General features: G+C 39.7%; 1 protein-coding gene across 2 annotated transcripts in view; it reads right to left on the bottom strand.

The window, feature by feature from the left end:
* Positions 1-853: 853 nt before the first annotated feature.
* Positions 854-25,397, bottom strand: part of WDR7 (WD repeat domain 7) — a 353,302-nt gene continuing 328,758 nt past the window's right edge. The window contains exons 26-27 of one of the 2 annotated variants that reach the window (XM_007455287.1): positions 7,076-7,180; positions 854-1,163 (exon numbers count right to left, since the gene is read on the bottom strand). In XM_007455287.1, coding sequence (XP_007455349.1) covers positions 960-1,163; positions 7,076-7,180 — 309 coding nt within the window. In that variant the 3' untranslated portion in view covers positions 854-959. The remainder of the gene's footprint in view (positions 1,164-7,075; positions 7,181-25,397) is intronic. The other variant, XM_007455286.1, reaches the window with a different exon arrangement.

The raw sequence follows: 25,397 nt of genomic DNA, 5'->3' as shown, positions 1-25,397 counted from the left end.
TGATCAGTAGTAGTTTGAAGGCTGAATTGTAACTATTACATGATGGCTGACTTATGGGAACTGCAGGTCTGTGAAGTTTCTGGAAGGAAGGGGTAAGCTCTTTCTTAAAAAGATCTGTAGCCAAAGAATCTTCTTTTCAGGTATACGCTATACTTTCAAACTTGGTTCTTTATTACAAAAGTCCATTTAAGAGATTATAGTGACTGGATAATTATATTAACTAGATCATAAGTAGTGATCATTTTGATTTTGAGCTACTAAATACAGTATCCCTTAAGCGGGATATGAGCATTTAAGAAGGCTAGGTGTCTGGGAAACTGTAGTCTCCACAAGGAAAATTTGTGTGTGTGTGTGTGTGTGTGTGTGTGTGTGTGTGTATTTTCTCATTAATCTCCAATCGGTTAGATGTTAATAAAGAAGGTAGTGGCTAAACCCTAGGAAATTGGATTGAGTAATTGCCTAGCAATCTCCCGGAGGAAAAAAACCCAGGTAAACACAGAATCTTTCTGGTAAACAATAGCACGTTTTAGGAAATCCAAAGGAAAATAATATCAATAATTAGGACTGCCACACGACCTCAAAACCCAGTGTCAGAACAACCAGCTGCCAACAGCATTCGGAGGTGGGGTTTAGCGTGAGGAAACTGCTGATCTGGGCTGGCAGTGCAATCACAGTGGTTATTGATTTCCGGGCTTCTGGTGCACCGAGCAAGGGGACTGCTGGCTGCCCCTCCCTCTGCGGCGGTGAGAAACCACCTGGGGACCGGACGGCCACTTCCTGCGGAGCGATGTGTGCATGCCTCAGTCAATAGGTGGCACGAGCAGGAGTCTGCTCCCGGGGACCATGCGGAGGGACACAGACCCGGCTGTGCCCCCCGTGACCCCGGCGGGGCTGGGCACTGAGGAAGGACGGGACTCTGGGCTTGGAGACCTGGGAGAACGGGGATGCAGACACGAGCCCTAGACCATGAAGCGGTGCTCCTTGCCGTCGTGGGCCATGAGGATGACGTTGCGGTTGGAGGTCCAGATGAGCCGGGCCAGCCTGAGGGCATTGTGGGAGCCGGGGGACGCCGGCTGCACGGGGGGCACCTGGTAGGTCTTAATACAGCGCAGCTGGGGCGCCGAGTTCAGCATGCCGATGCTCCCCAACAGGGAGGTGTTCATCTGGAGGGACACGGGGACAGGAGAGCACACGTGTCACTGCAGGAACCGCTTCCCTCTCCCCGCCACAGAGAGGGGTTCGAGGGACACACCCTTGCGGTCACTTTCTCCTCCATCATGAGGCTTCACGGTCATCTAAGAGTCTATTGTTAACCTCTAAAGGGCTCCTTTCAGTGTATTTGAAATTGTTCTGATGCTGTTACGGCAAATGCATAAACCCGCAGAAATTTTACCTCGTGGGTAGAACTGGACAGCAGGAAAGCCCATCCATCTTTAAGAAGGCGGCTAAATGACACATTTTAATAAAACGGTCCAATCAGACAATATCTGGAAACAGTGGGTATTTCAAAGGGCAGACTTCTCTGTTCCTCAGTAATAGTGCTCACTGCATCCCCTGAAGAATGAGCCCCCAAAGACAAGTCTGGGGACTTAGAATTAGTTTGAGAAAGTGAAGCAAAGTTAAGCAATAGACAGAGTAACAGGTGACCAGATCAAAGCTCAAAACTTACCCCCCTTTCTCCTGTCCACCTACCGCACCTTCCCTCCTCACCTGCTTCTTAAAAAATCCGATCTCTGGAAAGCGCTAGTTTATTCTGAAGGAAAAAACAAGAATCAACCGCCTCTCAACACTGCGTGTGTGGCCCACTGTTTTGCTGCCACGCTAAAGAGAGCACACTCTTAACACTTTATTGGCAGGATGTTTTAATCAGCTGGTGATTTCTGCTTTTTGGGCAGCCTTTCTGGCTTTGACTTGAGTCTTAAGTTCTCTTAATTCGTTCACGTAAATGGAAAATAACATGGAAATTATGGCTCATGAACAACTATGCATTCATGTCGAAGTGCTAAATGCTGAATGGCCGTTATCTAAGTGAACTGTCATCTGAGCGACTGAGTCTGAAGAATCCTTTAGATTCTAAATATTACTTAACATTTTTCCAATATTCATCTTTTGTGCTATTACAAATCACACGGCAAGCACACTGACCATCAGGAAAGAGGGCTTGGAAATAATATTTTTCTTTGCACTAATTTTCATGTCCAATTCTTCTCTCCAGCAGTACCTCCACCTGAATGTACATGATTCTACGGGACTTCCGTGAAGCATGCAGATTATGCTCCAATGTGTACACACGGTTGACACAGGAAACCTTGGCACGTCCTAGGACATTTAAGGTGTGTTATTGCTGATATCATGCTCTGCATTTGGATCAGTGCAAAATATTTAAGCCATTCCTTTCCTGGCCCTTCTCAGAAGCAGGATGGTGTCAGGGGGTGTAAATCATGGCATCTCTGGCAGGACACGTGCAGGCTCCACTGACATTTTCACAATTTAAATCATCTTGAGTAATAACCCTTTTAAGATGACTAATGTTACTGATTTTCCTGCATTAATAATAGTGCCGAACACACAGAGGTGAAAAAAAATCACTAGTGTACGAGGTCACATTTTAAAACCAAATGTATGATTATCATTAACTCTTTCTGTTAAAGTGCAGTTAACATGTAAAGCCAGGCAGTACCTTACCGTCATCCTCTAAGAACCTCTTTCCTTGCGTCCTTCCCTCCTTTTTCCAAAAACTCCATAAAAGATAAAAATCAGGGCCTTATTGCTTTCTGGAGGTTCCCAAATAGCTTAAATATAAATAATGATGGTGAGCTTGATTTGCTAGTTCTCACTTGTACAAAGAGTAACAGTACATCATTATTTAGTCCTCTTACAGAGCAGATCCAAATGATGCAGAAAATTGCCGGTTAAAATGAACCGGCATCAACAGGCATACTGTGCTTTTAAAAAATCTAATTTCTCAGTTGATAAATAACTACGAAGTATTTTTCATTCTTTATGGATTTTCTATGAAAATGTGTATGAAACTTGATTTCTGCTCGTGGCTCAAAAAGCTAGGGGCATCCGATAGGCTCAGACACATCCTTATTTTTAATTCCTTCCTTCAAATTTAGCCACGTACAAGAAGTGGGCTGAAGGCTAAAGTGGGCAGGGAGAGAACATCTTATTGGAATGTGACAGGTGGAAAGAGTTCCCAAAAAAGTCCATTATTATATCTGGGCTCTCCTTGCAAGTTGAATCATCCTTCAAATGACTGACAAATGCTTTGTTAGGGTCAAAGAGCCTTCCTGCCTCAGAACAGGGCTATGTGAAATTCTACACAGTACATAACGATTATGGTAGAAAACAGATGGAAAGACAAAGGCTCTCATGCTAAGTATAATTTGTTGTTCCTCAGACCATCCTTTTCCTATGATCTCTTCAAATAAGAGATGAATCTGAAGTAAGGGTGGGTATTGATTTTTCCAGTAAAGCTCCATCGAAGAGCTCTCACCAAAACAACTAGCCATTTTGTTATTCAATATTAATATTTGATCAGAGACTGGCTACAAATTATGCTAAAGTAAAGGCAATCTGAGTCCTGCATGAATGAAAACTACATGGAATTATAATATTTGGTCACATTAGCTTTTTTCTTCACTACCAAGATAATAAATACTCATCGTGGAAAATTCAAATAATAAAGAGAAGTATAAAAAAGAAAGCAAAAATCCCCTGAAATATCATTTCCCAGAGACAATCACTAACCTTTTGGTAAACCTCCTTCCAGATCTCCAAGCCTATAGCCACATAAGGAGAAGCAGGTTTAAGGAGTTTTACATAAACAGGCTCATATTAGAAGGCAGTTGCACAATCTGCTTTTTTCATTCAACAAAATGTTGAGGGCAATCTTTTTATGTTAATGACTATAGATTTACATCATCCTTTTAAAATGGCTGAATAGTATTCTATTGTATGATGGAATAAAGAAAATTAAATGAAACCAATATCCATCTAATTTATTATTAGCATTCCTGGAAGAGGATACTTAATTGTTGGAGGGTGGTGGTAAAATTCAGGTGAGAGAATGATGGTTGTATTTCATTACTAAACTCTCCGGGCTCAAATACCAATGGATACACTGAAGTGAAATATTCAAATAGTAGGAATATGTTGTTGGAGAATCAAAGGGCTTGAAAGATTGCCAAATTACATCATTTAGCAGTTGAGTATGTAAATGAACTAACGGCAACCATGGCTTTTTCCTTCCCTTTAAAAATAATGCTTCACAAGACCAGTTCTGAGAAGATTATTTTCTGAACACACAGACATACATACAGATGTAATTCATCAAAACAGGAAATGTTTTAATGCTATTCTCAGTGTAAGTAATGTTGCACCCAAACCTTTTACTAAGTCTCACTTGAGTAATTATCCAACCAGTAATTCTCATTAACACTCATTTCTCAGCAAAGATTTTAATAGCTGATGGCTTTTGTAAGGCTCTATATTAATAAGGCTTCATTAAGTTTTCAAAATATATTGCAGTACATTTACTGGAATCATATAAAAGTATTATCATACATCATTAGACCTAAACAATATGTATATAAATAAATCAGCCAAGCCCACTTGGGGAGAGCCACAGTAGATCTAACACTGCTTTTTGGACTCCCTTTAATTCAAATAAAAACCCACTATACTTCTGGAAGAGGTTTTATTGTATTTTCTTGAGAAAGTTGAAATGATATTTCTGTGTCTTCCACTTAAATTTTAAGACCAAGCTGGGTATAATTTAAGCAGGGAAGAAAATGGGCCACATTTTAAATTCTGACATTGGGTTTAGAGGCAAGAAAGACCTGGGTGTTGCCTGAGTTGCTTGGGTGCTCTGTCTGCTGAACACCCACCCCTGCAAGTAACACAAAGTGCCCCTGGAGAAAAGAGTGCAGACAAAGGAAAGGAGCTGGGCAGAGCCGCGTGGACAGATGTGCAGGGTTAAGTGCACTTGGTGAAGCCCAGAGGCAACAGCAGGAGCCTGGAGGACAGAAAAAGGTGTTTCAAAAAGACAGCATCTAAGGAACGATCTTGATCTCCAGGGTGAGGAAGATGCTAACAATAATTCCATCAATGAGCCGGGGAGCAACTCTGATAAACATAGAAAAAGATTCAAGGAAGGGACGAACATATCCAAATAGGACTCTGAAGACCTAGGTAAGGGGGAAAAGGTTTACCACTTAGACATTCAGGAAAATACTGGGGAAAGTTTCACATCTGGCCAATTTAGAAGGTATCCCTTTATATAAGGAAGTATATTTTCTTAGCAGGAAGAAAAATTGAACAACAAAAAAGAAGAGATCTGGTTTTGTTTACTCCCAAGAATAAAGCATGCGGCGAACACAAGCTGCTGGAAAGCAGGGACCCGAGACTGCTTGGTTCCATGTCCCTAAAGCTAGGCTGGCACCCAGCGCTTCCACACCGGATACATGCCAAATGAAGGGAGTTTCACACGCACACTCCTCTGGGATTTCAAGAGAACAGGAAATTCAGGAAAATGTGTATCAAAGTACAGTTGGTGTCACAGACACCACTGCGTTGGCAGAAAAGAACAGTTGGTAGAGACACTATCTACAGGACGAATGTTGCAAGAGTTGTTTATGGACTTGCTGTGGGATTTCAGTAGGATAAAATACGAGTCCTGGGGTGACCCACTAGGAAAAGTGAAGACTCGGTGACATCTCTAAGGAAAGGTTTAATATGAGCCAATTAAGATGCTGGAGATATATTCTGGAAGAAAGGATAATAAGAAAACAGACTGGAAAACTAATTTGAGGAAAAGTAGAAAAACCTAGGACAGATCTGGAAGTTGTCATGCTTCAATAGCATGTAGTTAATTAAGCAATTTATTGTATCTGTTTTACATTACAATAGCTATTGAGTTTTTAAAAATCATCGTCACATTGTGAAGTCTTGTTTAAACTTTTATTTGCTTTTTTAGCTTTCAAAGCAATAAACGGAATCTCATAAAACATACTTGCGTCCTAGGATAGGTAACAGAATTTTATATTAACTTGCGGGGGGGGGGGTTGGTAATGTTTAACTTTTTTGTAATTATCAGAAGTAAGGTAATTAGAAAGAAGATGGGGGGCTTCCCTGGTGGCACAGTGGTTGAGGGTCTGCCTGCCAATGCAGGGGACACGGGTTCGTGCCCCGGTCCGGGAAGATCTCACATGCCGCGGAGCGGCTGGGCCCGTGAGCCATGGCCGCTGAGAGCCTGCGCGTCCGGAGCCTGTGCTCCGCAGCGGGAGAGGCCGCAGCGGTGAGAGGCCCGCGTACCGCAAAAAAAAAAAAAAAAAAAAGAAGATGGTATGGAGGTTAATCACTGAGGATGAAACAAGTTCTATTATAAAACTCAGTTGCTCAAATTAATATTCACTGTAATCATAATCGAACAGAGCTGTTCTCATGTACTGCCAGTCAGTGATACTCAGATTTTTGAAAATGTTTTAATAGCTTGGAAATGAAGAGCATTATGTGGAAATTCAGAAAGCCAACGAAAATGAGATAATACAAATAGGGCATGAAGTTAATACGAGGCTACCCTCTCCCCTATGCCCTGTTGGCGTTGTCTGGATGCCTCTGTAAATTAACAGCCTGAGCAGTGCTCCTTGCCCCAATTCCTTTCGGGTCAGGCCCTCAATTACATCTGAATGACGCCTACCTCTCTCCAAACACCTACCCCTCCCTACCCTGAATGCCTGGCCCTTCCTTGATGTCACCATGTCTCAGCTCCGGTGTCACTGCCTCTGTGAAGCCGGCCAACAGCCTTACTCCCAGGTTCCCCTTGTATTGTAGTTACTTGCTGATTTACTTGTGTCTCCCTCAGACTGAAAGCTGGGTGAGAGCAGACCCCCTCCTTCTAGGTTGCTAATTGTATTCTCAGTAGCCCCTGCATGCTGGCAGCTGGCACATAACCAGCAAGCAATAAGTACTTGATATCTGTTGAAAGAAGGGAGGGAGGGCACAAGGGAGCCTTTCACAGCAAAAGTGGATCATGCACCACACATCAAGACCCTGCAGCATGTTCACTTACCTGCCAGAAGGAAATGTGGCTGTCTGTGTTTGAGTAGGTGGCAAGATATCGTCCATCAGGAGCAAAGGCCACGGCAGTGATTGGTCCCTTGTGACCATGGATTGTCTGAAACAGAATTCAGAGTCATTCATTGTATGCATTGCACAGAACTGCTACGCATATGGATGCAAGTACATTCAATGCTGAAAAAGTTATGTCATGGCTATTAGAAACCATTATGTTCTTTGCTTAAAAATTTAGGTTAGAAAAAGAGGAAAAGCAACCAAAGTTCTCTCACTGATACATTCAGGGGCTTTGACCTTGTTCTGAGGAGTCCACCTGTCTCCTACTTGGGAGGACAGCATGAGTCCGAAGGAAAAGCATATATTAACGGGCAAACCAATGTGTTAATTCATTTATGCCCATGAGAGGGAAGAATTTTACAATTAATTAGGAAGGTGAAAAACTGATCACCACATCTATCCAGGAACTTCATCTGAAATGAAAACCAATCAAAGCTGTATCATAACATCCCCGTTCTGGAAGGAGTCAAAAACTATAATTTCAATCCCTTAATAATTATACATCTTTCACATTTTATGCTTCATTTCCCACCAATAACACTGTGTTTAAATGCATATGGCCACAATTAGTACACATACATACACGCATGCATTGGAGGTTTGAGCACACATATAAATCAAATGCTATTAAAAACAAGTTAACAGGGATAATTCTGAGCCTTTGCCAAATAGCCATCATTGAAATAACCATGAATAAAAAAAAAAGGATGTTGTATTTTAGACGCGGTCTTTGATAAAACGTCTTTACTAAGAAAAAATTACACTCACGTTTAATGATATTAATAGTTACGGAAAAGACTGGAATACTTAGCAAATTAGCAAAATACTGTATTGTTTCTACACAAACTATTAAAGACCATATCTCTACCACACGAAGCAATATTCAGTCTGCTTAAAACGGGAGGTTGGTCTCCCCTCTTGGTTTAGGAAAGAATGGGGAAATGTGTTCCCTTAAACTAAGGCAATGCTAGGAAGGGTTGTTTCCATCTGCTGTTTCTTGATGACGAACTGTGAGCCTTGAGTCTTGGCGGGAGCATCAAGCTCACTGAGTGATTCAGGGCCCCTCCACCTCCGCCCTGCCACACCTATACTGTAAACTTCAGTAAGACACTTCTCACAATTCATATCTGAGTGATTACAATGAGGAAGGGAGACAGGGATGGGGGTGTGGGAACGTTCCTTAGTGCTTCTTGGGTTTTGTTCTTTCCTGTCATTAGGCGAGGTGCTGTGGGATCCAAAATAATGCCTGTTTTTCAACACTCAGAGAAAAAAATGTTATACTGGTAGCACTGGGCTTTGGGCTGGCAGAGGACACTGCTCTGAGTCAGACTGCCTGCCTTGCATTTGGGCTCCACTGCTTACTGTGGAAGCTGGCGCAAGTTATTTACGTCCCTTTACCTCAAGAGCACCCACGTCTGTGAAGCAGAGATGACGATGATGATGTTGGTAACAATATTGAGAATGATACTGATAATTCCTGCCTCAAAGAGCTTTGTGAAGATTAAATGAGTTAGTACATATATAGCCCTCTGCACAATGCATGGCACATAATAAGAATTCAATGAATATTAATATTTGTGTTACTCCTCCTTATTTAAAGATGATCAGATGAATATACTTGAAAGTTGCTAAGACAGTAGATCTTAGATGTTCTTACCACAAAAAAGAAATGGTAGTCACATGATGGTATGGAGGTGTTAGATAACGCCAGGGTGAGTGATCATTTTGCAATATATAAGTGTATCAAATCATCAAGTTGTACACCTTAAACTTACACATGTTATATGTCAATTATATCTCAATAAAGCTGAAAAAAAACCATGACCAGACAAATGTAAACAATCACATAAATCAATTACTTGAGTATGCCATTTAATGAACCCCCCCAAAAATCATATACGAAACCAGATTATACATATATTGGGTTTGACCTGCAAAATGATTTTTAAAAACAGTTTCTGAGCCTATATTCTGATTCATTAAACATCATTTAAAATCAAGATTTCTAGCCTCTCCTGGAAAAGCCCAGGATTGCTTCCACTCTGGCAATCCTGGGCCTTTGCACGTGGCAACATGGAGGTGCCCTGTGGGCCTGGGCATTTGCTCTCATGTCCCAGCCTTGACTCAAGCGGGTCTGTGTACTTAACACCCACTGCCTGACTCCCTTATTTCCTGTCTGGTCCCTCATGACATTTAATGCAACCTTTCCATTAAAAATATTTCATTCAAAATAGTTTCTTTCATGCTCTGGGGTCCTGGTATGCATCAAAAGTGTGAGCACACTAAAAGCTCCTCTAAAATCTTGCCCTTCTTGCAAGCCCCCCTCTCCACCAAAGCCCAGCTCCACGTAGAGGTGGATTCAACCCTCCTGCTGGAGTTAGGGCCCCTAAATCACAAAGCAGAATGCTAAGCCTACCTCCTTCAGATTAGCATCCCTCCTTATTCAGCAACCAGAATGTGCTTCAGATAAGAAGAGAGTGCAACAGTGAGCACGCTGTAACCCAGAAGGTCCAAAAGGATGTACCAACCCAATGATCTCCTTAACATACCCCTCCGTGAGGTTGGCTAAGGTGGCCCTGTAGTAAAGGCAGAAAGCCAAGCACACAGGCTCCTATTTTTTCATATTATATCTTCATCCTTTATAGTGTTTGAAACGTCCACTTGAATACTTCCGTGTCAGTTGAAGACACTCTTCATTATGTTATCTAGTGTCTCTAATAGAAGATCTTGTGAATTAAGTTCATCTTGGAATTTTCTGCCAGGAAAATGTTTATCTTTCCAGATGAATTTTGTTGGTTTCTTTTACCATGAAAAGATAATTACACAATTTCACAGGAGCTTGCTTTCCTGCCAGGAAACTCAGAACTATATTTATGCTCATTCTAGGTGTCTAGTAATAAATACTTCCTCCTCATTTCACTAATCACGGTCCTGTTTTCCTTCACTGTTTTTACTGTCAAGGTTAGATACTGAGTTTAATGTGTTAGTTTCTTTAAAGTCTGTTTTGAACAAAGGGGAACTATACTTTAGATCAGAACACATCAACACACACACACACACACACACACACACACACACACACACACACACACACACACACACACAGTGTGATACTGCAAGGTGCCCCACAGGCTGTCTTTCAAAGCAACACAGAGAAAAACCACAGGGTACTGACTGCAGTGTCAGCTGATAGACCTGTTGTCTCATAAGAAAGCAAGCACCACTCATGGTAGCTCAGGGAAGCTCACTATTTTAAATGGTTTGGTACATCTGGTGAGTTCATTACAGTCTCAGCCTGAGAGGTGCTTCAGTCCCCAGTGTAATGGAAATGTTGCCATTGTCTTTTGTTCAGAATCTCTGAATTTCTCTCAGATCTGCGCAGGCACCACCTGAACTGACTTCAACCCTCTATTCTGGCATTAGATGCAGCTGTGTGCGGATCACAGTGAACTTGTAATAAGTGCTTTGTGATGGGGCAAACCCAATGGTTTGGGATCTTAAACGCTCAACTAGAAAGAACATTTTCCAAAACAATGGGTTTCAAAATAAAAGGAGGTTTGGTTTACTTTTTATACGTGGATGAGTATCATATGCCTTGTTATATTTTTAGTCAAAGAAATTGCTGTCTTGAAAAGACAGAAATGGAATATAAAGAAATTAATCTAATTCAAGAAGTGCTATGAACAATAAAAGAAATCAAGCAATTATTCCTAGCAGGAGACAGAGTGCTGAATTGTTCAACACTCTCTCCCCCTTTTTCTTATGAAAGAAAAGGAACTGAGAGGTCTCATTAATAAGAAGCAACACTTGCACTTACCCAACAGTTTTTAACAGGCACATTCAATGTGCTTGGCAAAGAAAATAATTAACCCTGTTGTACAGAGGAGGAGAGACACGGATTTCCAAAATGATTTGGTCAGCATCAGTACAAATTATGACTTTCCAGAATATTCTCTCAAACTGCTCTCTCTTCCTAGAGTTCTTGCTATTCAGCTTCCAAATGTCAAATTTGAGAATTGAAACCAGGATGTAGGACTCTACTGCACCCACTTTACAGACTGAACAAGATCAAAGAGAACAACTAGTAATTTCCAGGCCTCATCACTTTTTTAAAGGGGAGGAAAAAACTCCAGCCAAACAAAATTTCCTACTTTTAACATAAATTCTGAAGAAGAGATTTCCAAATGCAGGTACAATTTTGCTATCATAAACACCATCACAAGGGAAAGACTTTTAAAGGACTGAACCATGTATTTTGTATAACAGTTACTAAACGAAAAAAAAAAAGGACTTTGACCAACTTTCACAGCATAAACACCATCACAAGGGAAAGACTTTTAAAGGACTGAACCATGTATTTTGTATAACAGTTACTAAACGAAAAAAAAAAAGGACTTTGACCAAACTTTCACAGCCCCAGGGTCTGTAGGGCCTGAGAGGGAAGGGGGCCACCCTGGTCGCAGGCCTTGGGGAGCAGTACGGCTGGCTCAGGAGGAAAACAGGCAGCGACAATCTGAGGGGTGACTGAAAGGCCTGCTGAGCTGTAGGTGTGTCCCCAGTTGGCTGCGCATGGTCTCTGAAATTTCTACAAATACAATTATGCTTTCAGTTGAGGCATTTTCCCTAGCACGTGCTCTGGCAGACAGCAAACAGGACAAACCTGCTTTCATGAGATACAAGCATGGCAGATGCCTTGAGTTTAGGGTGAGCCTGAATGAAGTGTCCATCTGTGTACAAACGCAGGAAATAGCTGGAGACAGGCCAGATATACAGGGAAGTGAGTGCTTAGGAAGTGAGGATGAGCCCCGAAAAGAAAAGGAGAGGTAACAGCAAAGACCTACAAATACCTACATTTTCCTAGGGCTGGTCCTTTACTTATAACAAACAACGCAAAGTGAGGTTCAGGACACGCTCTCCTCTGTACCTGAAGCACCAACCAAACATTTGGCATCTCTTCCCAACGGCAGCCAAAGTCAGGAACAGGCGGATGAGGAAGATGGACCAGGGTCTGATTTGCGTGCTTTCTGACATCCCAGTACAGGCTGCTGATTTCCCGGCTGACTGGTAGGGAGGTAACGGCTCAAGGCAGAGGGGAGACAAAGACATTGCTCTGACAGCTTTGTTTGTTAGGCAAGGGGGAGACTCATCAAAAAGGAGCCATTTCAAAAGAGTTGCAAAGTTAAGAATTAATTATGTTCAAGAAAAAACTACCCCTTTCCTTTTTCCGGAGCAACCAATTTGTGAAAATTGTATTATATATTTAAGGTTCACCTGCTCAAGGAACAAATGATTTAGGCAGATGATAACCCATTAAAAAAAAAAGTCTCATCTATGGCCGATTAGAAGGCCCGAGTCAAATTTAATTCCCACTATGAACTAAGCCTTCTGCAGCCCTTTTGTGTGTGGGATCTTAAGGCCATATGACGTGGCCAAGAACATTGAAAGGCCACCCATTTTCTTCCGTATGTGCACAGGGCCGCCTTAAAGCAGGCCAGATGAAAATCCGTTCTGTTTTCAAATCTCTCTAGAGAAGATGCCAAACCCCCTTTCTGTGTTTAACACTGTGCTGTCAGGAAATTTTTCCTTTTTCAAATCTAAATTCAAAATGCTACAGTGTGAGTAGCCTGCTTCCTCTGTTCTAGCCTCAGTAGAGATGGAGAACAGCTGGTCACCAATCTTAGTGTGATAACCTTTTATAGACTTGAAGGCTGTTACTGCAACTTGCTCCTTTTTTACTTATTTATTTTTTATTTTCAGGATTTAAAAAAAATTCAGTGACTATCATGTAACCTTTCCTTTCAGGTCTCATTTTCCAACTCTTAAAATAATTTCTGTAGCTTTTCCTTAAACTTTCTCCAAGCTTTCAAATCATGACATCTTAGAGTTGGATGGCATCTTAAAGGTCAACCACGTCTCAAAATGTGGGATTTCAAACCGGACTGAGTGCCGGAACAGGCAACTGGCTGTCGTTATAGTTTCTCATAACACCAAGCAGGAGGCCAGGACTATGCTTATTTTATCACAAACCTGCAACCGTGGCTGGCAAAGCTGGTAAAGTTGTTGGCCTGCAGATGGCTGATGCCCCACAGTCCTCACACCCGTGGGGAGAGGCAGGGTCCCTGAGCCCACTGCTATCATGGCGGATGAAGGAAAATTTTCCTTGACCTTAAACAGAGGTTTAAGGATGAGAAGCTGCCTCACCCCTCTTCAAGGGTGGGGAAGTAGGTGGATGGTGGCCCCATTGCTCTCATCAGCAGTCTCTCTTCCTGGGGCCCTGAACGTTTTCACCCTCTCATGAGCTCGCCTGTGCCCCCACAGAGGCAATACCTACCTACAAGTACCATAAATAGGCACTTCTTGAGGAAAGAATCATAAAACTAGGGACCCAGCTTTTTGTCACTTTGGGACACAAAATATGGAAACTAAATGTATTGACCAAAATGGAGGTATATGGGAAATGCACTCCAAACATTCTCTAGCATTGAAAGGAGCCCAGCTTCTCTTACTGGCTGTACTATCCATGACTGTGTAAGCATATCTGCCTCGATGCTGCCCTTTGGTGGTTCTACAATGATTTTGAACAGAGATCTGAGGGTTGAAAATGGGCTGTTCAACTCAGTAATTTCTTTTCTTGATGGAGGGACAAGCCAATATTTTTTATTCACATTATGCCAACTCTATATTATAGAGTCAACCCATTGTGGCATTTGCCAATCCAAGGGGTATCAGAATGATTCAATGAATTGAGTTATTTTCTATCACTATCTAACTGAAAAGAATATATAATCAGGGCAAAGGACAAGTAGATATGATATCATTTTAACATCTTAATGGAAAACAGATTTAAGGATAAATATAATAAAGTTTGCTATCTTAAGTTTTACTATAAGATATAATGCCTCCAGTAAACAGACTTTATTCCCTAAAAATAGCTGCAGCATTTACTGTACATTTTCAGTTACTGAAAGTTACTTAAATGTCATTTGGGAATAAACTGACTGACACTGATGAATTAAAGGAGATTTTTTTGATATCTACATATTGGTAATCCTTAAGACACAGGCAATAGTTTCTGAAATTTCTTTGTGGAGGATTATAACCAACATGTGTGTGCACAACACACTTATCCAGGAATAGTAAGGATCAAAAAATGCTCAAGATTGCTTCACTATTGTAATTTAGGCATTAGTAAGAATTTCAGATTTTTAGGATACTGGGGCTTATATTTTCACTAATATCAATTATACATTATCAAAATTAAATTTAAAAAGGAAGATCTACAAATGAACAAGTAGAGAGGAACCATTTAATAGTTGATTTCCAATCTTAAAATATTGTAGCCATCATAACAGCAACCTCTATGAAAAAAAAATCTACTGGTCTTAGGCATTGACTCCCTTCTATTCAATTGAGGAACTTTTTCAGATTCAAATAAATTTTCCATAAGTCTCACCACTTAAAGTCTTTCTTCCTCTTTTTCTTGCTACAGATAATCAGGAGCTGACCACACATGTGTACCTGTATACACACACACACACACACACACACACACACACACACACACACAAACACCCGTCTTCTGCTTTACTAGAGCAAATATTTTCAGGATGCAGTAACTAAAAAAGACCCACTTCAATTATAATAACTGATGTAGTATGTTTGTGTTGTGTGTGAGACTCTTTTAAGTTAAATAATGACAAGAAGAAAAAAATCTAGTTTAAGACATAATTCCAACCGTAAAATTTTTCATACACGTTAATATTTTAAAATAGAGTCATATTTAAAGATTATTCATGGATACTCAAATACTGAATACCTATATGATTTAGATAAATGTGCTTCAGTTTCAAATAAAAAGGATAGAGAATAAATTAATTGTTATCAACTATTCACACTGCTGGTATGAAATAATTGTAAGACATTTATTAAAGTATAACTTTCTGTAGCTTTTAAGATATTCAAATGTTTTCTATAGATCTCAGACCCAAAGCTAAGTATTTTTTATCATATTTCTAATATAAATCTATTCAAACTCATGATAGAAGTCTTAAAATGAACAAAGTTTTGCTTTTGCATTCTCAGACTATGAAGATTCTGATAAAAAAATTCTGTTGTTAAATATTCAAAGGATTCCTGAGAAATTGGACCAACATAAAATGGTTATATAATTTTTCAAAGAAGACAGGAAAAAATATTCTTAAAGATAATACTGTGCCACAAAAGTAAAGCCCAATTGCTTCCACTTGGAGTTCCTTAGGACATGAACTGTCGTATCTCTGTGCCCTCTCAAAAGACTGCAGGCCCTTCCATAGCAGCCTTCAGCAGACATGTGTCCACATGAACCAACGGGGACAGCAATCACATTCCTGAGGAATAGTCCATCCAGATGGGCCTCAGCATTTTCGTGGGTTCTGATTTAGGTTAAGGCGAACACAGAAGATGGTTTTGGCTACAGCCTTAGGACAGGGCCTTCACCCATGTGCTCTCCCACCTCTCTTTGGCCTGGTACAGTGCCTGGTGACACAAAACTGTCTTATGCAGATTGTACTAATATGGAATTTATATTTTTCAAAATCACATTTCAAAAGGATCTAATGTTTTCATCATTCCAAAAAGAGAAGTGACTTGAAAGTGTTAACGAAACCTAAAGCATTACATGAATTTCTAAAATTCATACGTGTATTAACTGATATACTACTATATCTTCTGGCTCATATTTATTTTGGAGAATGACAGAGTACACACACTAACAGAAACACAGATTCAAGAATTTTATACTTTTAGGTGTGGTTTATTAGGCTTCTTTAACTTATTAAAACAGAAAATCAGATTAGTCTGGAACGTAACCTAATTAATACTGACCTATATTACAAGGTCTATTTCTTTTGTTAAGTCAAGATATGCCAAATTAGAAAACTGTAAAATCATCCTCCTATCTTTGAAGTATCATTCCATATTTTTAATATTAAAATAGTAATAAAACAATAAAACATATATGTAAAATTTTTTTTCCAAATAGCAATTGAATTTTAAAACATTCCCTGGCAATTACTATGGCAAAATAACACTGATACTACTTGTCAGCCCTGACTTATTCTTAGACTACCCCATCTTTATCTAGGGGATTAAAATTTGACCTTGTTGCTCTTTTGAATGGGCAAAATTTTCTGAGACACAATTTGCTTATTTGTAAAATAAGGATAGTATCTTTCTTGCCTACCTCATGGGATTCAATATTTTTTGGAGAAATGTACTTTAAAATGTTTATCAAGAGCTTATTATGTTATAAGCCCCATGTTAGATATCAGTAGAAAGATGAGACATGGCCCATTCCAGTGAATCTAGGAGACTGGGACAGGTTGACAGTTAGCAACTAGTGTGTGACATACGAAATGGCATAACAGAAATGTGTGTTAGGTGCCATGGAAACACAGATGAATAAGCAGCAATTTCTGTTCAGGGGTAGCTGTCAAAACAAGATACAGAAAGAAGGTGGTAGTGGAGTTGAGCTTTAAAGGATAAGTTGGCCTGAAGGACAAGACTTGAAAGGCCTAGATCCCAGCAGACAGGTGAGGCAGACCTGTGAGAGTGAAGATGTGGGAGAGGTCCAGGAATTGTCCCTCTGCCACTGGGAGTGTCAGGGGGCAGAGGACGATGAGGAGGGACAGGTTTGGGGATGAGGGAAAAAGCTAGCTATGGCCAGGCTATAAACTGCCTTTTTCTTGTGCTAAGAAATTTGGACTTAGTTCATAGTCCCAAACTCCATAGGGAGTTTCCCAAAGTTTTTAAATAAGAGAATGGTCAGATGAGACCAGTTTTAGGAAAATTCTGGCAGAGAGAGGAGAGAAATTAGAGAAAAAGGAATGGTTGGCAGGCAAATATAGTAGGTAAATTGGGAGCTGAATGAAGAACCAGATGCGGGCAGGCAAGAGAGGTCCAACTGGGCGGGTGGTGATGCTGTTTCCTGGATAGGGAAGCATAAGAAAAAGAAAGTGCTTTTAGTGGGGATGGGAGGGGTTGGTGGGACATCATCAGGGGGAAATAATGAGCTTAGTTTGGGACATGTAGATATTATGGTGGAGGGCTTGAGCAGGTAGTTGGAAATATGTCAGAAAATGAGAAAGAAAAATTTGGAGCTCAGGAAAAGATTTATGGAAGGAGAGACAGATTTGGGAGTTATTAGCACACAGACAGACGCTGAAGGCATAGATCCTGCACTCGGCAGTGTTCCCGGCACACAGCAGTCTCTCTGTGACTATCTGTTAAATAACCGGGTGTAAGGGGCTGATGCGGTTAAAACGACAGAGGACACTACCAGTGTAAGGAGTGGGCAGAAAAGAAAGAGCTGGTCTATTTTACAATTTGTAGACTTGAAATCTCAGTTTTTAACTAATATTTTTAAGTGACAGATTTCAAAGTTGTCCCCAGCATACAAGTCACTTTTCAGGTAGAGAATTTTGCAATGAATCACTGCAGTTAATACCCAACAAAATTGCTTTGAAGTTTGATAACAATATTATATTTTATTTATTTTATTTATTTATTTTTTGTGGTACGCGGGCCTCTCACTGTTGTGGCCTCTCCCGTTGCGGAGCACAGGCTCTGGACGCTCAGGCTCAGCGGCCGTGGCTCACGGGCCCAGCCACTCCGCGGCATGTGGGATCTTCCCGGACCGGGGCACGAACCCGCGTCCCCTGCATCGGCAGGCGGACTCTCGACCACTGCGCCACCAGGGAAGCCCACAATTTTATATTTTAAATATAACTCTTTATCAAGCAGTAATTATTTAACTCAGATCAGTAAATAATTTATTAAAAAGGCAGATTGCTAGGATCAAAAGCATATATTTGAACTTCTAATTCCAAACAGCCAATACTAATCAACTGACAAAACTGACAGTCCAATTTCGCTAATTTTAACTTTGCTTAAATTTCATCAGTTATCCACAAATTCAGATATTTCAGAAAGGTCATTATACAAGAGGGTTAAGACTTCCCTGAGTATAACTATAAAAAGACAAAAAAGATATACTACTAAAAGAAAAGACAAAAAGGATTTAAAACGGAACTTGTATGCCTGTGTATGTGTGTATGCATGTATACACACACATATGTATTTGGTTGCTCACTTTGATATACAGATCCTTTTCAAAAATGAAAGGAGAAATATTTTAACCAAATTAATGACTTATAAAGACTCATATTAATGATCACAATCACCAACTTTGTTCTGATAGAAATTTCACTGATTTACTAGATTCATAAACTAGAATCAATGCAAGATATACTGGATAATTTACTACTAATTATAGTCATGCAATGCATATTTAAGCAAGCAGTCCCTATAGTTTGGTCAAAGAGAAGTCACTTACACATAAAGGAAAATGAATTAAATATCCTCTTGCTGAGAATAAGCTCTACAGGAATATCTATTTGATACCCCTAGAGTGGGAGATATGCTGGCTGAAACCTTTTTATCTTTAATGCAATCACATTGTCTAATGATAAGCCAAACTAAAAGGCCAATTCATTATGAAATTCAATATCAGGACCATCAAACTCTTTAGCACTTAATAAGCAATTAATATTTGTCAATGAAAAAATGTTTTGGTAACACAAGGTGAAAATCAATAACCCTAGCCCACTTGTTGCATTCTGTAGCACTGACAAGCTATCCAAATAACTACAATCCTTAAGGGAAACAACTACTTTGATGTTTTAATTTATGTTCTTCCCAAGGAAACATGAATCCTTTGAAGCTTTCTGTTTATAACTCAGAATGCACTTTGTTAGTAATCTGCTTATAATTGCCATCATGTATGTAACCCACAGGTGTGTGCCTTAAAATAACACACTATGACTTATGACAAATATTATTAAAAGCATACTTAATAGTATGCACACTAATTTTATTCACTTTTGAGCAAAAGCATGTAAAACTCAAGCAATAGCCCTCCATTTAATATAACATTTTCCTTTTAGGAGAAAGTATATAAAGAAGGCAGCATGGACACATTTCTGAAGGCTTAATAGATTATATATATGAACTCTGCATTAGCAAAAATGATTTTTAATAGAAGTATGATTTTTATTTTGGAGGTTTTCTTTAAGAGAATAACGCAAAAAAAGGAAACTAAGAATTACCTGTAATGCCACCACTTTTTTTTTGAAGTACCTGGGAAACCTACCCAACTACTCTTACTAATTAGATCCCAGGCCTCAGCAGAAACATCATGAGCCACTTGGCGTACATCCTTCTAGACTTTCTATTAGCTTGTCTTTGAAATCATACAGTTTAGCAGCTTTTTTCTAGTATGAACAATTTGGTATTCCTCTACACTGTTTTATTTTTTTAATAAAAATATTTGTTCAGAGATGAGACTTGCAGTTGTCAAATCATTTTAAATGTTAAAATTAAAATTGTGCACTATGTGGTGAGTGTATGCTCTCCCCCACACCCAAATCTGCTTCTGCTTTAAAAAACAACAACAAAAAAGAGACACATTATCTTGGAAAAGGTAGAGACTAACTATTTTTGTAAAACAATAAAAGGAATAAAAGGCAGGTGTGCTCTTTTAAAGGGGAGGGTTCTTGAGGACCTTCAAGATGGCAGAGGAGTAAGACGTGGAGACCACCTTCCTCCCCACAAATATGTCAGAAATACATCTACATGTGGAACAACTCCTACAGAACACCACCTGAATGCTGGCAGAAGGCCTCAGACTTCGCAAAAGGCAAGAAACTCCCCCACATACCTGGCCGTGTGGCTGACAGGGTCTTGGTGCTCCGGCCAGGTGTCAGGTCTGAGCCTCTGAGGTGGGAGACCCGAGTTCAGGACACTGGTCCACCAGAGACTTCCTGGGGGTTCGTAATATCAGTCGGCGAGAGCTCTCCCAGAGATCTCCGTCTCAACACTACAACCCAGCTCCACTCAACGACCAGCAAGTTCCAGTGCTAAACACCCCAAGCCAAACAACTAGCAAGACAGGAACGCAACCCCACCCATTAGCAGACAGGCTGCCTAAAATCGTACTAAGTTAACAGACACCGCAAAACACACCACCGGACCAGTCTCCTCCACCAGGAAGCCTGCACAACCCACTGAACCAACCTTACCCACTGGGGGCAGACATCAAAAACAAAGGGAACTAAGAACCTGCAGCCTGTGAAAAGACCCCAAACACAGTAAGTTAAGCGAAATGAGAAGACAGAGAAATATGCAGCAGATGAAGGAGCGAGGTAAAAACCAACCAGACCAAACAAATGAAGAGGAAATAGGCAGTCTACCTGAAAAAGAATTCAGAGTAATGATAGTAAAGATGATCCAAAATCTTGGAAATAGAATGGACAAAATACAAGAAACGTTTAACAAGGACCTAGAAGAACTAAACAGCAAACAAACAATGATGAACAACACAATAAATGAAATTAAAAATTCTCTAGAGGGAATCAATAGCAGAATAACTGGGGCAGAAGAACAGATAAGTGGCCTGGAAGACAAAATAGTGGAAATAACTACTGCAGACCAGAATAAAGAAAAAAGAATGAAAAGAACTGAGGACAGTCTCAGAGACCTCCGAAACAACATTAAACGCACCAACATTTGAATTATAGGGGTCCCAGAAGAAGAAGAGAAAAAGAAAGGGACTGAGAAAACATTTGAAGAGATTATAGTTGAAAACTTCCCTAATATGGGAAAGGAAATAATCAACTCCAGGAAGCACAGAGAGTCCCATACAGGATAAACTTAAGGAGAAACATGCCAAGACACATATTAATCAAACTATCAAAAATTAAATACAAAGAAAACATATTAAAAGCAGCAAGGGAAAAGCACCAAATAATATACACAGGAATCCGCATAAGGTTAACAGCTGATTTCTCAGCAGAAACTCTGCAAGCCAGAAGGGTGTGGCAGGACATATTTAAAGTGATGAAAGGGAAAAACCTACAACCAAGATTACTCTACCCAGCAAGATTCTCATTCAGATTTGGTGGAGAAATTAAAACCTTTACAGACAAGCAAAAGCTAAGAGAATTCAGCAGCACCAAACCAGCTTTACAACAAATGCTAAAGGAACTTCTCTAGGCAGGAAACACAAGAGAAGGAAAAGACCTACAATAACAAACCCAAAACAATTACGAAAATGATAATAGGAACATACATATAAATAATTACCTTAAATGTAAATGGATTAAATGCTCCCACCAAAAGACACAGACTGGCTGAATGGATACAAAAACAAGACCCATATATATGCTGTCTACAAGAGACCCACTTCAGACCTAGGGACACATACAGACTGAAAGTGAGGGGAGGGGATAGAAAAAGATATTCCATGCAAATGGAAATCAAAAGAAACCTACAGCAGCAATTCTAATATCAGACAAAATAGACTTTAAAATAAAGACTATTACAAGAGACAAAGAAGTACACAACATAATGATTAAGGGATCCATCCAAGGAGAAGATATAACAATTGTAAATATTTATGCACCCAACATAGGAGCACCTCAATACATAAGGCAAATGCTAACAGCCATAAAAGGGGAAATTGACAGTAACACAATCATAGTGGGGGACTTTAACACCCCACTTTCACCAATGGACAGAACATCCAAAATGAAAATAAATAAGGAAACACAAGCTTTAAATGATACATTAAACAAGATGGACTTAATTGATATTTATAGGACATTCCATGCAAAAACAACAGAATACACTTTCTTCTCAAGTGCTCATGGAACATCCTCCAGGATACATCATATCTTGGGTCACAAATCAAGCCTTGGTAAATTTAAGAAAATTGAAATTGCATCAAGTATCTTTTCCGACCACAACGCTGTGAGACTAGATATCAATTACAGGAAAAAAACTGTAAAAAATACAAACACATGGAGGCTAAACAGTAAGCTACAAAATAACCAAGAGATCACTGAAGAAATCAAAGAGGAAATCAAAAAATACCTAGAAAAAAATGACAAGGAAAACACGATGACCCGAAACCTATGGGATGCAGCAAAAGCAGTTCTAAGAGGGAACTTTATAGCAATATAATCCTACCTCAAGAAACAAGAGATATCTCAAATAAACAACCTAATCTTACACCTAAAGCAACTACAGAAAGAAGAACAAACAAACCCCCCAAAGTTAGCAGCAGGAAAGAAATCATAAAGATCAGATCAGAAATAAATGAAAAAGAAACGAAGGAAATGATAGCAAAGACCAGTAAAACTAAAAGCTGGCTCTTTGAGAACATAAACAAAACTGATAAACCTTTAGCCAGACTCATCAAGATAAAAAGGGAGAAGACTCAAATCAACAGAATTCGAAAGGAAAAAGGAGACGTACCAACTGGCACTGCAGAAATACAAAGGATCATGAGGGATTACACAAGCAGCTATACGCCAATAAAATGGACAACCTGGAAGAAACGGACACATTCTTAGAAAAGCACATTCCGTGACTGAACCAGGAAGAAATAGAAAATATAAACAGACCAATCGCAAGCACTGAAATTGAAACTGAGATTAAAAATCTTCCAAAAAACAAAAGCCCAGGACCAGATGGCTTCACAGGCAAATTCAATCAAACATTAGAGAAGAGCTAACACCCATCCTTCTCAAACTCTTCCAAAATATAGCAGAGGGAGGAACACTCCCAAACTCATTCTACGAGGCCACCATCACCGTGATACCAGAACCAGACAAAGATGTCACAAGAAAAGAAAACTACAGGCCCATATCACTGATGAACGTAGATGTAAAAATCCTCAACAAAATACTAGCAAACAGAATCCAACAGCACATTAAAAGGATCATACACCATGATCAAGTGGGGTTCATCCCAGGAATGCAAGGATTCTTCAATATACACAAGTCAATCAATGTGATACACTGTATTAACAAACTGAAGGAGAAAAACCATATCATCATCTCAACAGATGCAAAAAAAAGCTTTTGACAAAATTCAACACCTATTTATGAAAAAAACCCCCCAGAAAGTAGTCATAGAGGGAACTTACCTCAACATAATGAAGGCCATATATGACAAACCCACAGCTAACATCGTTCTCAATGGTGAAAAACTGAAACCATTTCCACTAAGATCAGGAACAAGCCAAGGTTGCCGACTCTCACCACTATTATTCAACATAGTTTTGGAAGTTTTAGCCACAGCAGTCAGAGAAGAAAGAGAAAGAAAAGGGATCCATACTGGAAGAGAAGAGGTAAAACTGGCACTGTTTGCAGATGACATGATACTATACATAGAGAATCCTAAAGATGCTACCAGAAAACTACTAGAAAACTACTAGAGCTAATCAATGAATTTGGTAAAGGAGCAGGATACAAAATTAATGCACAGAAATCTCTTGCATTCCTATACGCGAATGATGAAAACTCTGAAAGAGAAATTAAGGAAACACTCCCATTTACCATTGCAGCAAAAAGAATAAAATACCTAGGAATAAACTTACCTATGGAGACAAAAGACCTCTATGAGGGTAATTATAAGACACTGATGAAAGAAATTAAAGATGATACAAACCAATGGAGAGATATACCATGCTCTTGGATTGGAAGAATCAACACTGTGAAAATGACTATACTACAAAAAGCAATCTACAGATTCAATGCAATCCCTGTCAAACTACCAATGGAATTTTTCACAGAACTAGAACACAAAATTTCACAATTTGTATGGAAACACCAAAGACACCGAACAGCTAAAGCAATCAATCTTGAGAAAGAAAAATGGAGCTGGAGGAATCAGGCTCCTGGACTTCAGTCTATACTATAAAGCTACAGTAATCAAGACAGTGTGGTACTGGCAGAAAAACAGAAATATAGATCAATGGATCAGGATAGAAAGCCCAGAGATAAACCCACGCACATATGGTCACCTTATCTTTGATAAAGGAGGCAAGAATATACAATGGAGAAAAGACAGCCTGTTCAATAAGTGGTGCTGGGAAAACTGGACAGCTACATGTAAAAGAATGAAATTAGAATACTGAATACCATACACAAAAATAAACTCAAAATGGATTAAAGACCTAAATGTAAGGCCAGACACTATAAAACTCTTAGAGGAAACCATAGGCTGAACACTCTATGACATAAATCATAGCAAGATCCTTTTTGACCCACCCCCTAGAGAAATGGAAATAAAAATAAACAAATGGGACTCAACGAAACTTAAAAGCTTTGCACAGCCAAGGAAACCATAAGGTAGACAAAAAGACAACCGTCAGAATGGGAGAAAATATTTGCAAATGAAGCAACTGACAAAGGATTAATCTCCAAAATATACAAGCAGCTCATGCAGCTCAATATAAAAAAAACAAACAACCCAATCCAAAAATGGGCAGAAGACCTAAATAGACATTTCTCCAAAGAAGATATACAGATTGCCAGCAAACACATGAAAGGATGCTCAACATCACTAATCATTAGATAAATGCAAATCAAAACTACAATGAGGTATCACCTCACAACGGTCAGAAAGGCCATCATCAACAAGTCTACAAACAATAAATGCTGGAGAGGGTGTGTAGATAAGGGAACCCTCTTGCACTGTTGGTGGGAATGTAAATTGATACAGCCACTATGGAGAACAGTATGGCGGTTCCTTAAAAAACTAAAAATAGAACTACCATACGACCCAGTAGTCCCACTACTGGGCATATATCTGGAGAAAACCATAATTCAAAAAGAGTCATGTACCACAATGTTCATTGCAGCACTATTTATAATAGTCAGGACATGGAAGCAACCGAAGTGTCCATCCAGAGATGAATGGATAAAGAAGATGTGGCACATATATACAATGGAATATTACTCAGCCATAGAAAGAAACGAAATTGAGTTATTTGTAGTGAGGTGGATGGACCTAGAGTCTGTGATACAGAGTGAAGTAAGTCAGAAAGAGAAAGACAAATACCGTATGCTAACACATATATATGGAATCTAAAAAAAAAATAAAAACAAAAAGTTCTGAAGAACCTAGGGACAGGACAGGAATAAAGATGCAGACGTAGAGAATGGAGTTGAGGACACGGGGAGGGGGAAGGGTAACCTGGGACGAAGTGAGAGCATGGCATGGACATATATACACTACCAAATGTAAAACAGATAGCTAGTGGGATGCAGCCGCATAGCACAGGGAGATCAGCTAGGTGCTTTGTGACCACCTAGAGGGGTGGGATAGGGAGGGTGGGAGGGAGACGCAAGAGGGAGGGGATATGGGGATATATGTAT

This window comes from Lipotes vexillifer, unplaced genomic scaffold, assembly GCF_000442215.2.
Source record: "Lipotes vexillifer unplaced genomic scaffold, Lipotes_vexillifer_v1.1 scaffold1399, whole genome shotgun sequence".
NCBI lineage: Eukaryota > Metazoa > Chordata > Mammalia > Artiodactyla > Lipotidae > Lipotes > Lipotes vexillifer.
The sequence above is the reverse complement of the archived record's forward strand: the minus strand, read 5'-3'. Positions and strand labels throughout refer to the sequence as shown.